Source organism: Scyliorhinus canicula, chromosome 3 (genome assembly GCF_902713615.1).
Source record: "Scyliorhinus canicula chromosome 3, sScyCan1.1, whole genome shotgun sequence".
Lineage (NCBI taxonomy): Eukaryota > Metazoa > Chordata > Chondrichthyes > Carcharhiniformes > Scyliorhinidae > Scyliorhinus > Scyliorhinus canicula.
Window position 1 is genome coordinate 38,596,551 of NC_052148.1, and position 21,706 is coordinate 38,618,256.

Sequence of the window (21,706 nt, forward strand, 5' to 3'; positions counted from 1 at the left end):
TCTGTTCCTTCTAATTTAACCCCATTCTCAATCCTTCTTCTGATCACGTCTGAATTTTAAAATCTCATGGTTTAAGGGTGGTCTCATCATTCAGCAAGGCCCCAGTTGCCCATCTGCCTTATGCTGCGCCATAAGGCCATAAGACGTAGGAACAGAAGTAGGCCACTCAGCCCATCGAGTCTGCTCTGCCATTCAATGAGATCATGGCTGATCTGATATAATCCTCAATTTCATTTTCCCGCCTTATCGCCTTAACCCTTACTGATTAAAAATCTATCTCAGCCTTAACGACCCAACTTCCACAGCCCTCTGCAGTAAAGAATTCCACAGATTTACTATTCTCGGAGAGAGGTCATTCCTCCTCATCTCTGTCTTAACTGGACGAATCCTTACTCTTTGATTATGCCTTCAGGTCCTAGGCTCCCGCACACGACGAAACAGCCTCTCAGCATCTATGCTTTCATAATTAGACTACATTCACCAACAAATGCATGGGTAAAATATTTTAACATGTAAGCGTGCAACTGTAAGCCTAACAGGCTGTACTGTCCTACTCCCACAAAATCTGACCTGTCATATCAATGCAAGTGGCCCTTGTTGTTGATGATGTTGATTAGCTTGCTAGACAGGCCATGGAATCATAGATCAATGTATCACAGAAAGTCATTCAAGTCATTCAACTCCCCTTCACTTTCTCCACACTCCGGCCATTTATTCCATTTCAAGTATTTATCCAATCTCTTTTTGAAGATCACTATTGAATGAAAAAATGAAAATGAAAATCGCTTATTGTCACAAGTAGGCTTCAAATGAAGTTACTGTGAAAAGCCCCTAGTCGCCACATTCCGGCGCCTGTTCGGGGAGGCTGGTACGGGAATTGAACCGTGCTGCTGGCCTGCCTTGGTCTGCTTTCAAAGCCAACAATTTAGCCCTGTGCTAAACCAGCCCCATCTGCTTCCATCATCTTTTGAAAAAGCGGATTGTAACAATGGATAGTGTAAAATAATATCCCTTACATTGCCTCTGGTTCTTTTGCCATTACCTAAAGACGTGTCCTCTGGCAGCTGGCTATGTAGTACATAGTACAAATCAAAATCCTGCAGAACCTTGGACAGCTCCATCCGATCTCCCCTTAACTCCCTCTTCTCTCAGGAGGACAACTGAAGTTCCTCTAGTCTTCCCACATATTTGTATCTTTGATTCATGGTACCACTCCGGAAAATATCTTCTTCACTCTATTTGATATATTTCCTGAGGTGCAGTGCTCAGCATTGCTCAGCTGGGGCCCAACCAGCGACTCTCAAAGGGTTAACAAAATAAAAGCAAGTTGCTGGAATCTGGAGATAAAAACAGAGTGTTGGGAATGCTCCGCAGATCGGGCAGCATCAGTGGGGAGAGAAGCAGCGTTAACATGTCGAGACAAATGAGGAGTCAGATGGGCTTGAAATGTTGTCTCCTGTGCCTCTCTCCAGAGAGAGCGCGCGCTAAGTTTTTTAACACTGTTTTCATTTATACGAACATAACGTCCTTGTTTTTGCACACTCTGCCACAAAACATGCGCCTTACTAACAGACTTCTCAACTTTATACTGCCACCCACTACACCCCCCAGCTTTCACTGATCCTGCACCACCTTCAGAATCCTACCATTTAGTGTAACTTCGTATCTACGCAATCCTCCTGCAAAATGAGCCACTTCCCTCTTCCCCCCTATGTTCCGTTTTGATTTGATTGCCACCATTCGTGTTTTTCTTCCTGCAGAAGACCGGAATAAAAATACCGCTCATTCATATCGTGACTTTGTCTTCGAAGCATTGAAACCTTGTCAAGACCAACCGAATGGTGCTCAGGGCTTTGGTTCTGCCCAAAGTTTGGCCACCCTGAAACATTAACTCCCCCCCCCCCCCTTCCCCCTTATCTCTCCACTGCTGCCGCCCTGTGCTGCCCAGCACTTCCTGTCATTAATGTCAGATCCAGATTTGGCCTGGATGTGGTGTGTATTGAAGCGTCGTGGGGTGGGGTGGTGCTGACCTGAAGTGTGCCCGCTGTTGGTGCTGGCTGCAGCTGCAGCAACAGGCCTTTTTATAAATAACCAGAGGGGAGAACTCCATATCACCCCCACTCCCCTCCTTCAACGCCACCCATTGGCCAATTTACATTTCAAGATGATCAAATTCTGTGAAGAGATGCAACTTTTGGCGTATTAAGTTCCTCACGCTGCCAAGAGTGGCGGGAAAGGGTGTCAAAAAAGGCTCACTCAGGAAAGCAGACAAGGACAAACAGTTAATAGGATTAGAAGGATATCGTTTCAGAATGTCACGCAACAAGCGACTGTGTCAACTGTTGGGGTCGCAGTAAATGGTCTTGGTAAGAGGGCTCTCAGGCTTGAATGTCTATGAGGGAAAGGAAGGCTTCGCCAGCAACGCTCCCCACATCGGGGACATTTCATGAGCTTAAGAATCTGTGACAACAATCAGAAATTCATCAGGAAGATCTTTAGGAACAAATCTTGTCGGTTGTACAATGATTTTGGTTTTTTTTAACCGGGCATTCTCTCTTCAATATTGAAACTTAGTCCTTGTTCTGTCAGAAATCGCCCCCCCCCCCCCCCCGCCCCTCCACCTTTTTGGGTCAGGTGTCAATAACGAAATAGGAGCACGTTAAAATCTGGAAAATGAAATTTTACAGGTTGGGGAATACAATCTTAATTGGAAAGGGAAAACCTAAGGGGAGGCGGGGAAATAAATTGTCATTCAAATGAAGGAGATGAAAAGTTATTTTTTAAGAACGGAGGAAAGGGGATAAGAAATGATGAACGAATTATGTTTGCTATAGAACATGGAAGACAATTCTGCGATTGCCCTTCTTAACTCCCGTTTCATATTCTGATCTTGAACCCCCCCCCCCCCCCCCAAATTATCTGTTGCAGACTGTGGCAAGACATGTTCACGGCCGACAAGGATATAGGGTTGAAGAGACGGGTGATTTATATAATGGCTCCAAGATGCAACATGAACTCACAGGAGGGTAGCTATATAGGGTAAAAAACACACACAACACAAAGCAAAAGTTCTGTGGTGAGACAGAGGAGGAGAAAATGCGGCTCAGGGCGAAAGGACGCGGGCGAGGTGACCAGAAAAGGGTAGCAATTAGATAAACCTGAATGTTCAGGCAAGCACCAAATCTCATTCCTTCCACAAAAAAAAATGTAAGGCGGCGTTTTAATAAGGGTGCGAATTGTTCACGGAATAAGGAAATACGTGTAGCGTGTATCACATGTATTTATTATCGGGGGTGTGTGCAGTTGCTCAAATACACCAGGCATAAACGGTGATTAGCATAGACTCATTTATTGATTGTTCATTTAAAGTATTTTTGCTACCAAAGTGCTCGTTTGTTAATTAGCCATATAATTTCAGAGTACCACTCTCATAAGTTACATCAATTACAAATTCAACTATAGAACATCATAAATATACAAGGTAAATAAAAGCCACACAATCTCAGATTCCGTTTCTGCTATTGTGTGTATGTGTTTTGTTACCATTCTCCAGATCACAGCTTTAAAAAAAAAACAGGATTGTGAACGATGTTTTAGGATTGGTTGTTTTTTTTTGCCTTTTCCACTTCCTGGGTCCATGGACTAAGCTGTTAGTTCATCTAATAAATAATCATTCAAGTAATGGATAATAATGGTTGCACACATCTCTGTCAAGAATATCCATGACTGCCACTTTGTAAATTATGTACCCTGAGACTCGAGTGAGGTGTTTCCTAACACATCCGACAGACAGCAAATCATATAACAAGATTACAATAATATTCATAAAATAATAACTCGATCATCAATAGAAATTGTGTGCGGGTGTCCAGTAGCTTTCATCAGCATAATTCCATTGAGAATCAGAAATCATTTCGGTCAAAATTAAAACCGGCACAACCGTCAGTGACACCAACAAGTGACAGAAAGTTAAGGTGGTGATTTGAGGCAGCGGTCCCTTTATGGCGAGGGCAGGTTTGTTTAGAGGACAGAGGAGGAATTTCCCAGTTTAAAATCCGGGGGGCTAGATATAACCCTGTTACTCCCTTACGGCAATCACAAGAATTACTATGGGATTAAAATATTAAAAAGTCCCCCATCTTTTCAGGAACCTTTTTTTCACCAACTGCCTCGGGTACAACTTCCCGTGATCTCCGATGTGTTAAGTTGTCGACTTTTAGATAGAAGTACAATGTTAGCCACCCTCACAGTAACGGGAAGGGAAATGGTTGTCCGAAAAAGACACACGTAGAAATTGTCCACTATTGATTTTCTCCTCACTGGGTGAGAGGAGTTTGGAAGCAGCGTTACAGTGTCTGTCTCCGGATTGCCTGCAGTGTATGAATTCGCAAATCTCCAATCTACCACCATTAAAAAAAAAACACACTTCTCAAAATCAAACCCTTCAAAGTCCGTTTGTTTTAGCACCAGGGTAATTAGCAATATTTCTCGTTGAAATAAAATAACTTTGCAAAAGAAAATTAATTAAATTTCGTGGGGGTGGTATCGGCGATTTTTTTTACACTTTTGATTATTGTAAAAGCTGATCCAAAATGGTCAACAACAACAACAAAAAACAGGGGGGGGGGGAGGTTGGCGAATATATCCTCAGTTTCTTTTTGGATCACGATTAATTTTCTACTTTTATTTGAATAATGATCTTCACTGGCTTCACGCTGTACAAGCTTGCCTGCAGTTAAAGATTAAAAGTATTATAATTTCACCGGGGAATGGGGGGGGGGGGGGGGGGGGGGGGGGAAACAAATATCCAAAATGAACCCTGTCTATTTTCTTCCAACAATTCAGTGAATAAAGTACCGGGAACAGTTGGGGCGAAAGGAGACTCATATTCTACACAACCATGTCTCTCTCTCTCTCTCCATGTCCCCATCCCAAATACCTGGAATAGGAATGTCGCCTGCACCCTGAAAATGCTGAAACGCGTTAGGATTGCTCCAATTACAAAAGGTTTTTTTTGTTGTTGTTCCTTAATGTGGGGGCCGTCAAAGGAATGCCACTTCTCTAACCAACATCCAAGCTCCATCAGAGATGTCCCTCTCTTTATCTCCACCACACTTTATTGTGAAAACCACGAACACGCCAGGAATGAATTTTCTTTTTGTTACACAGGATTGTTGGGGTGATTTTGTTCTGTTGCGAATTGATAAGCACGATTGCACCCCCCCCCCCCCCACCCCCACCACACCCTGCGCCACTCTGAACGAAGCTTCATGACGGGGGGGGGGGGGCATTTTTAAAAGGGCGACAAAAAGAGCCCAATGATGCAAATTTCGATCAATTCAGCTGCCATTTCCCGCCATCGCCGCGGATAATCAGGCATGTTTTTGGTTTTGTAAATGTTTCTAAATGTGTAAAGTAAGATGGACAGACCCACCCCCCCCCCCCCCCCCCATCGATATTCCGGGTTGTTGAAGTGAGGTGTGCAGTATCTAATTGGTGTGGACAATGCAGCGTTAATACCCCAGATCATTATTTTTCTCAAATATAATTTGCTTCCACGCCGTGAAGATTAAAGAACCCCGGATTTTGTGTTAAATGTCAAACTGAGTTCGGTTAAGTGCAAAGATGGGGCACCCCCCCCCTCCCGCCCCCAGCAAAAGTGAAACAGTGTGGAGAAAATGTTAAACATTGCTAACTTGTGTTGTTGCTGCATTAAAGATAAACAGCAAAGGCAATGTAAATATAAACAGTGGACAGTTGAGTGAGTTTGGTGGAGCAGGTTATCTTGACTGTGTTACAAATCTCCCGTTAGCAACAGCGAGTAAACAGTGAGGGTCATTGGGAGTTAGCCCCGCCAATGTGGGGGCGAAGCTGCAATAATACAGAAGCTGATTTACCGCCGCTTGCTCTGACCTTCCTTTTTGGATTGGGACTTTGTTTTTTCGTTGTTGTTGTTGTCGGGAGATTCTGGTGGTGGGTGGGTCACTATTTACTGTAAATGGGGGGCGTAGAAAGCCGGCGCCCCGTAAGTCTGCGAGCTCAGCATGAATGGGGAGAGCACGGCGGCGGGAGAGGACAGGAAGGGCAACTGGGCGGCGCACACCAGCCCCCCGGGGCCAGGGTAGGCCGAGTGCACGGACAGCGCCCCCCCTACCGGGGAGGACGAGCTCATGGGGCTCAGGGCGCCCAGGTGAGCGGCCGAGGAGCCCCCCAAGCTGGAAGTGAGCCCCCCTCCGATTCCCCCTCCGACCCCCGCTCCTCCTCCTCCTCCCCCGGTGGGAGCGCTGGTGTCCGCCCCGGGGTTCTGCTTCTTCCACTTGGTCCTGCGGTTCTGGAACCAGATCTTGACCTGCGTCTCGGTCAGGCTGAGGGACAGGGCCAGGTTGAGGCGCTCACACACCGACAGGTAGCGGGTCGACTTGAACTTGTTCTCCAACGCCACCAGCTGCTCGTAGGTGAAGGCGGTGCGCGCCCGCCGGGGTTTGCCCGACTTGGCGTCCGAGCCACTCCGCTTCCTCTTACTCCTGTGCTGCTGCGCCTGGCCCTGCTGCTGCTGCTGGCTGCGCTGCGGGCTGGCTGGGCTCAAACTCTCCCCACCTCCTCCTCCTCCAGCAGCACCACCATCCTCCTCTTCCTCCTCCTCCTCCTCATCCTCTTCCTCCTCATCTCCCTCCAGCCCGGACATCCTCTCCCCTGCTGCAGTCAGAGTGCCCCCTCCTCCAGCTCCTCTGCCACCGCCGCTGTCCTCAGTGTAGTCCTCGCCTCCTTCCCGCCTCGGAGTCTCGCTGTTGATGTGTTCAGCGTCTAAACTCCGGCAAAAGTCCTTCTCACACTCTTGAGCTTTGTAACCATCTAGGAAATCTCCATCTTTGTGTGGGGGGCGGGGGGGGGGGGGGAGTAGAGACAAGAAGGATAGAAAAAACGCACAGGATTAGACTTCAACAAGTGAAAAACAAAAAGTCTCGCCCCTTGAGCGTGTTGTAACATTTTGAAACAAACACTGAAAATTGCCCTGGACAACGCTGCAATATTGCCTCTGGAGCTGGTTTTCCAATAAACTTCAGGGTCAAAATTCAGCGCCTATTTTTAAAAAAACAAAACAAGTTGCCTGGTTTCGTAACTCGTTTTTGAAAACAAAAACATTTTTACCTAGATCCGGCCCGGAATTTAAAATATCAACGCGCTCAGAATCCAAACCCCAATTTATTATTATTGGCTGAAAGTTCAGGGGTGGCACATGAAGCGCCATGTGGGGTATCAATATCTGGGATAATAATTAACTTCGCCAGGACTGAGTTTCAACGAATGCTGTCAACTCCAGAGAACAGAGGGATTTCCTTCTCCAGTTGTAGACACACACACAAACTTTGGAAAGTTCTCCCTCTGTCATCCAGGGCAGGGGGCAGGAGATTACTGTTAAAATAAACGGTGAGGGGGAATTGAAGAAAATATGTAGATTGGTTCAGTTGAGCAGGTTTGTGTGTGCGTGTGTGCTGCCAGTCTCCCTGACTTGATTATAAAACTGAAACGTGATGAGATGAGAAATTAGCAGCTGATGCGGGTGACACTTTTTGGCGATTTCTCGCTGTCATTTTTGTAGATGTACCAAATAGCCGCAGCCCCCGAGTCTCACAGGAGTGAGTGTGTGTGCCTCGTACTTGCCGCTGGTTCGAATAAAGCGCGTATCGACTGTCTGAGAAATATTGACAAACGTACACCCTGAATATACCTACCATTGTATTTATCTATGTAATCAACCAAATAGTTTAAACGCCAATGACTATAATGATGTACAATGACTTAATGAGGGAAGTAATCGTTTGTATTTTGTATACATCTCTTGCATTTCAAAGTTACTGTACCAGTGACCTGTTCATAAAAAAAATCCCTAAAAGATATAAAGCTACGCTAATTAAACTGGATTGGTGTCTGTAAAGGGGATTCCGTCTATTACAGAAACTAATTACAGGACACTTACATTAATTGTGATCATATTAAGGCCTCATTAGACAGACGGGGGGGGGGGGGGATAATAAAGCACTTAAAACATTTACCACGTTTAATGGGAATTACATATGGTCGCAGGAAAGCTCCCGTTCTTCCCCTGAAACTCCTTGCCTTACATATTTGCCCTCCCATCATTTAATCAGCATCCAAACATGGCCAACGTGCAGCATGTTATTACAGAGACTGTCCCCTGGGAACGTCCGCAATTAACTATCTGACCTTCCAATGCATTCTAATTGTAATTTGCGGCCGGCCTGCTTGCTTTGTATATGTGGGCAAGCTTCACTGGGTCGAAACATTAATTGTACATCCTGAAACTTTGACAGAATAATACACCTGGCTCATACTGGGGATGAGGGCCGACTTCCAGATAACGCCTATTGGAAAACGGGTGGGGGGGACAGGGACAATCTATGCACCCTGGTGGTTATTTATTTCCAGGTCGGTTGGAACATACTGTTCAATGACTGCGTGGTGTCGTTCTGTCCTCGAATGTCACCCAGGTTTGTAGGGGCAGAAAGTTGGTACATTTTTTTTCGGAGAGACGTGCGCAGGTTGCAATCTGGAGCCTGGGTCGAAAGCAATACGCGATCAATAGCAACCGCTAATAACTGCAATACGTTTTAATCGAGTCATTATCCGAATTTTGACCCTATAATTTAGACGTTTTAGGAGTGTTTGCAAGCTGTTTGAAAGAGATATGCAGAATTCGATAATAGGATATCGATCACCCCAGCCCAACATGCCACTCTGGGGCGATTTCCGCCATTATAAGAGCTCTTTAACGCTGCTAAGCACATTTTACCTTAAATGTAATCGAAGAAATTTAATTGTTTTTCCAGAGATAACCAGCGTTTTGTCACAATTAGTCTGATTCGTCCTAAAAACCGAAGGGGAGAGAGAAAATTGAATCTGTCGGCCAAAGCATTGAAGGATAAACTCCAGAGATGTCTTTGAAAGATTGGATAAAGCGCCTTTTAAACGCCAGCGATTGCTGTTAATTCCTGGCAGGCGAGTTCTTTAAAAGCAGAGGGAGGCTCGCCAAACGCAATTTAGGAGGCTTCAAATTATACCAAGGTAATTAGCCAGAATCATACTGTGGCTTCCAGTAGCTGATTTATTTCGAGGTTAAGCCATATTGACTTGCACAATCTATCATAAACATGGAGCTTTTGGAGACTCTCAAACCCTCTCCCAAATCAACACGGGATCGTGGCGCGCGGTGGGAGATCTTTTAAGGTCTTTTCCAAAGCAGACCTGCTCCCCCCGAGCCTGTTACTCCTCACACTGGGCAGACCCGGGGCAGGGGGTGCCCTGGCCGTCCCTCAGAGTGGGTAGAAGTGACTGCCGCTGAAACCTCGCCTAAACAGGACGCTTGTTTGCCTGTTAAAGCGCCTGCGGTCACAAATCACTTACTGGCAGCGGCTTGAGGCTGTGGACTAGCAAGGACTGTGAGGGACCTTGGGGCCCTGATGGTCTACCCCCCCCCCCCCCCCCACCTCCCCACATACACACTTCTTACTTTTTAAAAAATGCCACACGCCTAGCGCCAAACTTGGAGCAGAGCTTGTGTGCGCAGCTTTGAGGAAAATTCCAGCGCCCGGCACCCGGATACTTACTGATTAAGTCGTTTGACTTCTTGCATGTGTCCACACCGCTGTCGCTGATCGTTTTCTGCCCTGCAATTTGACAAAAAGAGTCCGCAGCCCTGTCCCCCGCCGCTGTCACTGTGTACTCGCTGCCAGCTCTGTACACAATGCTGCACTGCCGCCGCTTGCTGCTGTTAAATTTGTTGGGATCCAAAATGTCCAAGACGGAGAAAGAGGTGGTCCTGCTGTTGTTGCTGGTTGGCGCAGGGACCACGACCACTGCCTCTTGACCAGAAATGCCCTGTGTGTCCCCCTGTCTCTCCTGGCTGGCCGGGCAGGAGAAAGCGCCCAGATCACTGCCGGGGAGTCTCTGCTCCCCATTCATATCCACGCCTTCAGTGTGGATAGTACAAGACATCGGATCTGCCACTGCCGCTGATGGTAAGGAGATATCAGCCGGCGGAACCTTTTCTCTATTCACATTCATGACTTCCCAAGAGAGAGAAAAAAACTATTTAATAGTCTTTTTGGGTTTTTTTTTTTGGGGGGGGGGGGGGTTCCGGATTGAGCACAGTCAAATCTTTGGATCCTGTCCAGCCCTGGCGTCGATCAAGGGTGTGAACGTGAAGTCACAAAATGCTAGTGATCCTCAGAAGGTCCTCACTGTCTCTCTTAGGACTGACTCCCCCTAGACATTCCTGCCCCCTCACACTCACCAGACTGCACGTTATTTATGCATTCATATTCAGCAAGGTTTTGTAATTGGCTACAAATTAATCCATTGCCCCTAATAGCCTCTAATCTACATCACAGAAAGAGACGGATGATGTTGCCTGTGATATACTTGGCTGTCAGGTCGTTTTGAGCACAGTTGCAGTCATCTGGAAAGCATCTAAATAGCCTTATTTGGGAGAGGGTGGCGCTTTATTTTAATAATTGAGGAGAGGGTGGGGGTGGGGGTGCAAACAAAGAACTATTTTCCACCTTAACCTGCGATTCTCCTGTTTAATACGTCACTCCTGGACTCTATATACACTCCACCAGAAATTAAAGTTAGCCTGTTTTAGAATAAGATCATTTTGACAATAAACGCCGCCTCGCTAATGGAACGGCTAGGTTCATTCAATGAGCGACAAGCGGGCTTTTAATGCAAATCGTTTTTTTTAATATGCAATATTGAATTTTAATTTAAAAAAGTAATGACAAATATCGCGATTAAATGGATACTTTCTCGTACCACGTTTAAACACATGGTCCAACTTTCTTGCTTTTAGCGAGTTTTCCCTAAGTAATTTCGAGCAGCGAGCATTCTGTACCAAAACAAGAGAGCATATTTGGGAACAGGAATGAAATGTAATTGCTCTCTCTCTCTCTCTCGGATTCCTGACACATACAAGGACAGGTCCTTTTGCAATTACCGCGGGCAATGATCCTTTGGAAAGCAGAAATTAAAAGTTCGGCTGGAGAATGGGCAAAACAATCAGTTGTCATCTTCGGTTGGGTGTGTGGGATGAGTGAACATTACTAGACCATCAAAGGGGTGTGCTCAGGGTGGGGGGGGGGGGGGGTACCCTAACCCAAAGACACCGACCACTCTGTAATATGACAAATTGAAAGGAGCTATTAGATTTCAATCAGCGATCATGACTTAATTCTGATTTATGTCTAAATTAACATTTGCACTCCAAGATTCTTTTTCCTTTGGATGTTTTTTTAAACTTTTCTCACAGTGGGTCCAATAAACAATAGTACATTAGGTACTGATGTACATAGGTAGATGGGTGAATGATAGACTTGTGCATTTGTTTAGTCAGGCAGGATAGACAGATGCAATGGAATATGAGGATATTGAGAGCAATTCCAAGTTTTTCAAGGTTTTGGCGCGAAATCCGTCGAACCCCCCCCCCCCCCCCCCATCATCTTTAATAAGATCACTTGCCTTTTTAAAACGTGGAACGACCCCATCATTCTAATGCAGTTCACGCCTGACCTCTCTTTGTCCATGCACTCTTGGCTAAAATAAATTCGAATTCGAACTTATAGATCGAATGCAGACATATATATGCTCACCACTTTCCCATGACAGGTTTTATTTAAAGGCTGGAAGTAAATGGCGGAAAAAACTACATGCAGTATCCACATTGACTTACACACATCCAGGCCAGTTGTACATAAGTAAATCACATAAAGGAGTGAAAGATTAAAGTATTTAAAGTTATTCACATACCAATCAGCGGTAACAATGCTGAATAAACAGAAGGTCTGCTACCAGCAGTCCCTAATATCGCTGGCAAATTGTGTTACTGTACAAAAAAAATAGGAGATTGCACGGGATCATATAGATGTCCCGGCTACTAGATGAGACCTGACAGGTAATATCTCATTCAGCCAGTGCAAATGACCAGTCCTTCCAGTCAGAGATTGCAAGAAGTTGAAGTTAATCTTTAAAGTTTGAATGCGCTCTGCCCGTCAGCGGCTGTGTAATTTAGCCCCTGATCGGAGAGTGTTTTAGAGAGAGGAGGGGGTGCAGGTGGATGGTGGGTGGGGGGAATCAAAGCTGTCCTCCCTCTGCTGCAGTATCCGATTGCCCCTGTTATTTGGAGAGAAGCTATTGCCAGTCATTTACATGTAAATGGATCCGTGCAAAGGACAGCAGTGGGCAATGGCCTTCTTCTGTCAATGCGAGACAAACTTTAGCACCCCCCCCCCCCCCTCTGGAGCACCGCAAGGAAAGCAGATCCCCCCCCCCCCCCCCCACTACCCCCCATTTTAAAAAAAAGTACCAACTCCCGAGAAATGATTGAACTCAAATAATTTCTGCCTATCTATTCATGTCTCTGTGCATGTACCAACTACATTGGGTCCAGCACTGATCCCCAGCCATTTAAATCAGGAATAATACCGCTTTGCTGAACATCTTGTAGCAAACCATGCCACACCCAGTCTGGGAGAGGGAAAGGATGTCTTCTGTATGACCAGACTTCCAAGTTTTAAGCCAGTTCATTTCGTTGGTGAGTTGGAGGAAGCCTCTGTCCATGTTTAATCAGACCGTTTGAAATAGCAGGCAAGTTGGGTCAGATCAAACCCCATCATATGTGTATTTAAGTCGTTTCAAGCGACGAAACAGCTAAAAACTTTAAATAGTAGACGGCAAGTTTCCAAGGAGGAAACACACGTGCAGTAGAATAATTAACCCGATGTGGGATAATATCAGACTTGAGGAGGATCTATTCGATGTTTCTCAAGGAAACATCAAATGCCTTCCTTCATTTGCATAGATCAGGGGAACTAGAGATTGCGGTATAATGAGATTATCAACTCAAATTCATAACGGGATTCTACACTGCAGCAGTTCAGGGCATGATTGTAAGTGTTGAAGTTTGGCAAGAGTTCTACGCCAGGTTGTGATAGCGAGCAAAACGCTGGGCTGACACAGTTGCTGATTTTCCAGGAGGTACACACTTCAGACCGTGGTCGATACACGGTTGTTTCTGAAACCAGATCTGAGTAAGCGTCCTGTCTCTGCTGTAGGATACCAGATACATGCTCCATAACGGTACAGGACTCCCCCCCCCCCCCCTCCCCCCCCCCCCCACCCCTTTACTGTTAATAAGACAAATCCAAATATTTGCGCCCTCTGGAACCTCTGGCCCCAGATGGGGGAGTGACAAGTTGTCAGTCCCTGTACTTGTGACAATGTTTCATCAGCCCTGACCATTCACCACAGAGGGCTGGGTGGGTGCCCCAGCCTGAGAAGCGAAAAGTAATTACATCAGTACATCTGTGACAATCTACATTGCGTTTATTATTTCTGTCCGTGACCCCGCCACATTATTTACTTATTGAAGGTCTAACAGGTTTATATCCTGGCCAGATGCTGTCCTCCCCGTTAACCATTGCAACTCCGGCCAGCCACAGCGCGCTGTGGGTGCGCTTTAAATACATATCTGCGAAGGGCTGGTTTAGCACAGTGGGCTAAATAGCTGGCTTGTAAAGCAGACAAAGGCTAGCAGCGCGGGTTCAATTCTGGTACCGGCCTCCCTGAACAGGCGCCATAATGTAGCGACTAGGGGCTTTTCACAGTAACTCCATTTGAAGCCTACTTGCGACAATAAGTGATTTTCATTTCATTTCATCCCCAATAACTTCTCACACCAGAATTGTGCTACAGTGGCTATAAAATGGCTCTCCCTACATATAGCGCCTCTTGCACCTCACACACATCTCTCCAAGACGCTGCTCTCACAATTTTTCACTGGAGTCTCAATGTTGAAATGTTTGAAGAGTCTCACTTTATAAAGGCGACCCCCCCCCCCCCCCCCCCCCACCAACACACACACATAAATGAGCAACTAGAATTGTTACAGGCGAATGATATTAACATTTTTCATTGATAAAAGCTTAAATATTCAGGCTGCTGTACGGCCTTTGTGGAATTTCGCCACGCTTGAAAAAAAAAAGAAGCATGAATTTTAATTCTGTCATTGGAATGAAAAGCAGGTTTGCTCCGAGGTCCTTTGATTCCCCCCCCCCCCCCGCCCTCTCTCGGATTCCCCGCATGTTATGGACGGACGGGGTGATAATGAAATGGGAAGGGAATTCAGCCCTGATAGGGTTAATATTCAAGTAAGTCAAATCAACCACCGGGGTACTTTCAAATAGAAATGATATTTCATCCCCTCGAGCTCAAGTCCCCGGGTGCTGGTAATGTGGAAGCTAAGCAATCGCGCGTTCAAATTACTCACACACACACAAATCGTGAAAAGTGAAAATTAGCTCTGAAGCAGGACAATCGGATACGAGAAACTATTCATTCCCCCAGCAGAGCAGAAACTGTTGGGAGAAAAAGCATCCTAAATAATGGCAGGCAGCATCGATAATCTTTTTGTTGTTGTGTGTGTTTAAAGTGCTCCAAGCCGTTAAAATAACTCAAAGGCGCCAATCAATAACTGGGGGCTATTTTCTGCGTGAGAATAATAGGCGGGCTGATCTGTGCACGGAACTCACTTCACATCGAGACCCGCAGCTGCTTTCTCAGGACCCTTCGAAAGGAAGGGGCTTGGGGGGGGGGGGGGGGGGGTAGTGAAATCAAATTTTATTCCCACCTCCCCTCTCCCCATCACCCCTTCCCCCGAGCTCATACAAAACAGGTCGTGTCCCATCAATAGTGTCAGGTACTTATAGAGGAAGATTTAAATGCACTGGGGAATGCAGGTTAAGACAGTAATGAGCTTAATTGAGGTTAATGCTCTCTGCACAGCCCCGATTATTAAATTAATATTATCTCCAACATGGATCATAATTAGAAGTTTAAACAACGCTCTCGGCAACCTCTGAAGATTATATTCAAACGCGGCGGCGATACAGATAGGATATTGAGGGACGGAAGAGTGCAAAGAGAAAGGAATTAAAACAGCTTTTGAAAATTCCCTGTGTGCACCCCCATCCCCAAAGTCCTCTAATTTCATTCCTCCTCCCCACTGCAGCGTGGCTTGAAGTTGTTTGAGGGAAAATATGGAGAGCGACTATAAGCAGCTCTGTTCGTTAACGATTTTAAATGTGCTCTGACGCTGGTGAAATCTGACAATTGCCTATCACGGTAGGAGATGATGGTTAAAATGACCAGGAATCAATATTCTCACCGGGTGTCCAAGCCTGATAAGACCAGGCAAGACAATGTTGACTATTAAAGTCGACAGCTTGAGATATTACACTATTAGTTATGCTATTTTTAATAATCTATAATATTTTAGGTTTAATTAATTAATTATACGGGTCAGATAATATCTGGGGACAGAATGAGGTCTGAAGGGTCTATTAAGGCTGTTAATGAGAATGGGGAAATCTAATCTAAGAACGAATACCCACGGAGGGACAAATACACACTGACTTTCCAGTGAGGCACACTGATTCTCACAGGGAAATGCTTGTAGATCATTGCAGCTGCTTTTAGACCTTCTTTCACAAGTTTATTCCGATGCTGCATTGTATGGACAGCCCTTGTGGACATACACACACACATATATATATATATACACACATATATATATATATATATATATAAGTGTTTTGCCCTAATAATGTGCGCTTATGACGGCAATTTCCTGGAAGGAATCTTTCTTTGATCAATACAGCCTTTCTTCCACAATGATCCGCTGACTATTTATTTTACAACATCCGAGACTGGAGCGTTTTAATTGTTTATTCCGCGCAGTAAAGTAGAAATTCAATTAATGCCACCCGATATTTCTCTTACTCTGCCCGTTAATGTGGCGAATTTGTCACTTTGCACGATTTTCTTGCATTTTCGAATTAGATTTGGCTTGTCCCCCAACCATGGCGAATATATAATAAATCACATGGGGGGTGGGGGTAAATATATCCAAATCCAATATCAATCAGCGATTATACCAATTGAGGTTCATAATAAGATTTATCGGCTTCTATCTATATATTCAAAGGTCACAAACCTAATGTCCTCCCCCCTCCCCACTTCCCACCAATTGTTTTAAAGCTGCAAGGATTTCTTCAAGGGTTTTGTGAGAGATGGTTGAGCAGTTATTCACATATCAGACTGTACGGCATTTCCTGCTACCAGTGCAGTTAGACCTTAATAAACTTGCCGTGTTGATGGAGACACGTTCCAGTGTCATTGTCTGGCCAAAAAAAAGCAAAACAAAGCTCAAACTGACAGCACAACCGAGAGAAAGTGAGTATAGACATAGTGCAGAAATGATTCTAATTGAGCGACATGCTCTCAGGGTTCCACGGTTGTTCTAAGGTCCCCATGCTGCTCCAGTAGACCACGTGAAATCCAGTATTAGGACACTCTCCTGTAATCATCCCGGGCTCAATTGTTCTGTACTTAGTGAGAATGAAGGACATTAGTGAGTTCATCAGAAAAAACAACAGATCACACAAATAGACAAACTGCATTACAGAGCTGGTCAAACAGGGGGACCTCATTCTCTCCAAGTGAAATACTCTCCCCCCCCCCCCCACCCGCCTGGAGCCCTGCAAAAAGGTTGAGAGATTAAAACAATTTTATTTTACCAGCTGTCGCCCTTTTTCACCTCCATTTAAAGAAAGTTATTTTTGCTTTCCTACGTTGGATTTGAAGTAATTCATAAATGTTTTTTTTTAACTGGTGACCTCTGGGCTTCTCTCAACTGCACAACCTGGGAGAGGAAGGTGGCTCAGGCCCAGCTGTCTGAGGAAGTCTCCTGCTGCAGCAACAATAACTTGCATTTATATAGCACCTTCGACATGGGCAAGCACCCCAAGGCACTGGGTTATTATAAGGGTAGCACAGTGGTTAGCACAGTTGCTTCACAGCTCCAGGGTCCCAGGTACAATTCCCAGCTTGGGCCACTGTCTGTGTCTGCACGTTCTCCCTGCCTGGGCTTCCTCCGGGTTTCCTCCCACAAGTCCCAAAAGATGTGCTTATTAGGTGAATTGGACATTCTGAATTCTCCCTCAGTGTACCGTCAGGCGGTGGAATGTGGCAGCTAGGGGATTTTCACACCAACATCACTGCAGTGTTAATGTAAACCTACTTGTGACATAAAAATGTTATTATTAGGCACTGGGCCACAGAAGGAAATATTAGAGTAGGTGACAAAAAAGCTGGCAAAGAAAGCTGGTAAAGCATGCAGAAGGAGGAGAATGCAGGAGAGGTGGCAAATAGGTTTTTAGGGAGGAAATTGCAAGCTGAGGAATAGAGAAGAAAAAGAAACTGGAGCTAGATAAGACATCAGAATTTGGGGAGGCATGGTGGCACAGTGGTTAGCACTGGTGCCCCACAGCACCAGGGTTCAATTCTGAGGGGCTGGTTTAGCTCATTCGGCTAAATCGCTAGCTTTTAAAGCAGACCAAGCAGGCCAGCAGCACGGTTCAATTCCCGTACCAGCCTCCCCGGACAGGCGCCAGAATGTGGCGACTAGGGGCTTTTCACAGTAACTTCATTGAAGCCTACTCGTGACAATAAGCGATTTTCATTTCATGTTGGGCGACTGTCTGTGTGGAGTTTGCACTTTCTCCCCGTGTCTGGTTTCCTCCCACAGTCCAAAGATGTGTTGGTTAGGTGGATTGGCTATGCTAAATTGCCCTTGGTGTCCAAAAAGGCTAGGTGGGGTCTCTGGGTTATGGGGATAGGATTGAAGCGTGGGCTTGGGTAGGGTGTGGTCGGTTATCATATAATTTACAGTGCAGAAGAAGGCCATTCAGCCCATCGAGTCTGCACTGGCTCTTGGAAAGAGCACCCTACCCAAGGTCAACAACTCCACCCTATCCCCATAACCCAGTAACCCCACCCAACACTAAGGGCAATTTTGGACACTAAGGGCAATTTATCATGGCCAATCTACCTAACCTGCACATCTTTGGACTGTGGGAGGAAACTGGAGCACCTGGAGGAAACCCACGCACACACGGGGAGGATGTGCAGACTCCGCACAGACAGTGACCCAAACCGGAATCGAACCTGGGACCCTGGAGCTGTGAAGCGATTGTGCTATCCACAATGCTACCGTGCTGCCCCTTTCGTCCGGGATTTGAACCCGAGACCTCTCGGTTGTGGGGTATGAGGTGGAATATAGGAGAATCTCGGCATGAGCCTCAGATACTGAAGCACGTTGTGACTACATGCAGCAAGACCGATTCAGCTTTGTGCTTATGAGTGACAAGTGACTGCACAAGGGCCAGACAATGGTCAGCGATCGCGAAAGGGAAGGAGAGATGTGGCAGCAAAGGCAGCTGGACTGTTCCCTGTCAATGGAGTTCAGAAATGAATTCTAGCAGCGTGTGTGTCAGTCTTGGCTCAGTCAGCAGCACTCTCAGCTCTAAGTCAGAATGTTCGGAATGCCACTCCAAGACATGTGTGCAAATGTCAAGACTGGCACACTGAGGCAGTGCTGCACTGTCGGAGGTACCATCTTGCAGGTTAGGCATTATTCCAAGACCTTGACTGCTCTCCCTGGTTAGACACATGGGTCCCATGGCACCACGTTTATCAGGTATGTGCTGTATATTATTTGGAATTTATTTTATTTATGTACTGCGTAATGTAGTATTTTATTATGTTGTCATGTTTGAAATAAATAACAATAATAAATAAAATAAGGAGCAGGACAATTATCTCCAGTGACCTGGCCAATACTTATCCCTCAGTCAGCAGCAAACAGATTATCTGGTGACGGCCACATTACTGTTTGTGGTTTTTGCTGCACATAAATTGGCCTTCACATTTTCTACAACAGAGACCACAGTTCACAAGTACTTCATTCACTCCAAAACGTCTTGAAATGTCCAGTGGCCGTGAAACATAAAGTTAAATGCAAGTCTTTATTTTTTAAAACTCCAACAGGAGAGGATCTAACCATCTCTCCTTGACATTCAACGGTATTACCATCGCTGAATCCCCACTATCAACATCCTTGGGGTGGGGTCACCATTGACCAGAATCTGCACTGGACCAACCGTACAAATACTGTGCCTACAAGAGCAGGTCATAGGCACATAACTCACCTCCTGACTCCCCAAAGCCTGACTGTCATCAACAAGGCACAAGTGAGATAGAAAGATCTCCACTTCCCTGGATCAGTGCTGCTCAAATAACACTCAAGAAACTCAACGCCATTGAAGCCAAAGTTATCTATTTGATCGACACCTCACCCATCACCATAAACATTCATGTGAGGATAACGGTGGCATGGTGGTAATGCCACTGGAGTAGAAATCCAGAGACCCAGGCTAATACTCCTGGGACACAGTTTAAATCCCACCATGGCAACTGGTGGAATTAAAAATTCAATTAAAAATATAATTTTGGAATTGAGAGCTCATATCAGTGATGGTAACCTTGACAACTATCATCCGTTGCAAAAGCCCATCTGGTTCACGAATGTCCTGTATGGAAGGAAATCTGCCATCCTTACCTGGTCTGGCCTACATGTGACTCCGGACCCACAGCAATGTGGTTGACTCTTTAAAGCCGTCTGAAACAGCCTAGTAAGCCACTCAGTTCAAGTGGTTAGCACTGCTTCCTCACAGCACCAGGGACGCGGGTTCAAATCCAACCTTGGGTGATTATCTGTGTGGAGTTTGCACATCCTCCCCGTGTGTGCGTGGGTTTCCTCCGGGTGCTCTGGCATCCTCCCACAGTCCAAAGATGGGGGTTAGGTGGATTGGCCATGCTAAAATTTCTCCTTATTATCCAAAAATGTGCAGCTTAGGTAGGGTATGGGGATAGGGCAGGGGGAATGGGCCTAAGTAATGTGCGCTTTCGGAGGGCAGATTCGATGGGACAAATGGCCTCCTTTTGCACTGTCGGGATTCTTTGGAAAAAAATTTCTATGGAAGGGCAATTAAGGATGGGCACATCCCATCAAAGGAAAAAAATCTCCCTCTCCCATCAGTGCAGAGGCAACAATGTGTGCGCTGTACAAGATGCACTACAGCAATTCACTATGCATCCTTCAATAGCTCCTTCCAAGCCTGTGACCTCTAGCACCTCGAAGAAGCAGGCACATGGAAACATCGTGAAGCATCATGGGCAGCACGGTAGCATTGTGGTTTGCACAATTACTTCACAGCTCCAGGGTCCCAGGTTCGATTCTCAGCTTGGATCACTGTCTGTGCGGAGTCTGCACGTTCTCCCCGTTTGTGCGTGGGTTTCCTCCGGGTGCTCCGGTTTCGTCCCACAGTCCAAAGATGTGCAGGTTAGGTGGATTGGCCATGATAAATTGCCCTCAGTGTCAAAATTGCCCTTAGTGTTGAGTGGGGTTGCTGGGTTATGGGGATAGGGTGGAGGTGTGGACCTTGGGTGGGGTGCTCTTTCCAAGAGCCAGTGCAGACTCGATGGGCCAAATGGCCTCCTTTTGCACTGTAAATTCTATGAAATCATCGTGGTCAGCTCCCATACAAGTCATACACCATTCTGACTTGGAATCATATTGCCGTTCCTTCATGTCACTGGGTCAGAATCCTGAAACACTCTCCTTATTAGCATTCAGTGTGTATTTACATGGTAAGGATTGTGGTGGTTCAAGAAGGGAGCTCACCATCTCCTTTGCAAGTATAATTGGGGATGGGCAATAAATGCTGGCTTTGCAAGTGATCGCATGAATGAATGAAAAAAAGGACATAAGCAGCAAAGCTTTGGATGAGTGAAGACAGACGATAACTCCTGAATCTAAACCTGTGATGTCTTTCTGAGCAGAATCAGAAAGTGTTTAAGAGAAATGTAACAGTTTCATCATTACCTAATAAAAATTAGTAGATCAACGGAAACCATTGTAAAATTAGAAGCAGAAAGCAAGACCAGATTTTCTTTCAGACGAGAATCACAATGAAGAAGAATATTTTGCATGATCATACCGCTGAAGCAAATAATTGCCTGGAGAATCGATAGTCTTAATGGTAAAGTGTTGGACTCATGACGCAGCAGTTAGAGGTGGCATTTCAAGTTTCCACTTTGATATTTCAACTCATTAGGCATATTTCTCTACTACTTGGCGAAGTCATTACACTACTGAAGTGCAGTACAGCACTCCGTTTCAGGTAAATCAAGCGACTGACAAGCAACAAAAATAGTCCTGCCTGGAAAAATTGCCTTTCCTTTTAGTTGATCAAAGGAAACACTGATGGTAGGATTGATGCTGGAGCTGTGAGGCCAATATCATCTTGTTCCTCGAGCTGAGGTAAGAGGCACATCATTGGTGGTACCAGAAAGAGAAATTCAAATAAATGAGGCCAGGGAAAAATGATCAAGACCCTGTTTTAAGTATTTGCCCATGCTTGCACATGAATGTCACTCCATACATTTAAAATAGATTTGCTAACTAGATTTCTGAAACACACAACGCCCCACGTAAACTCAAACCAATATTCGGAAGCCTTTTTGATTTTATTTTTTACGCATTAGAATCTCTGTGAAAAGGACTTTTCAGATCTGAATTGAATATACTTTCTTTTTAAAATGTTTTTCCAATTAAGGGGCAATTTAGTGTGGGCGATCCACCTACCCTGCATACCTTTGGGTTGTGGGGGTGAGACCCCCGCAGACACGGGGAGAAAGTGCAAACTCCACACAGACAGTGACCTGGGGCTGG

General features: G+C 45.6%; 1 protein-coding gene across 1 annotated transcript; it reads right to left on the reverse strand.

The window, feature by feature from the left end:
• Positions 1–5,989: 5,989 nt before the first annotated feature.
• nkx1.2lb (NK1 transcription factor related 2-like,b) lies at positions 5,990–10,083 on the reverse strand. Its single transcript, XM_038793014.1, has 3 exons — positions 9,627–10,083; positions 9,196–9,198; positions 5,990–6,867 (listed from the first exon to the last, which is right to left on the reverse strand). Exons 1-3 carry the CDS (start codon positions 10,081–10,083, stop codon positions 5,990–5,992), a joined length of 1,338 nt encoding a protein of 445 aa, XP_038648942.1.
• Between the last annotated feature and the right edge of the window lie 11,623 nt (positions 10,084–21,706).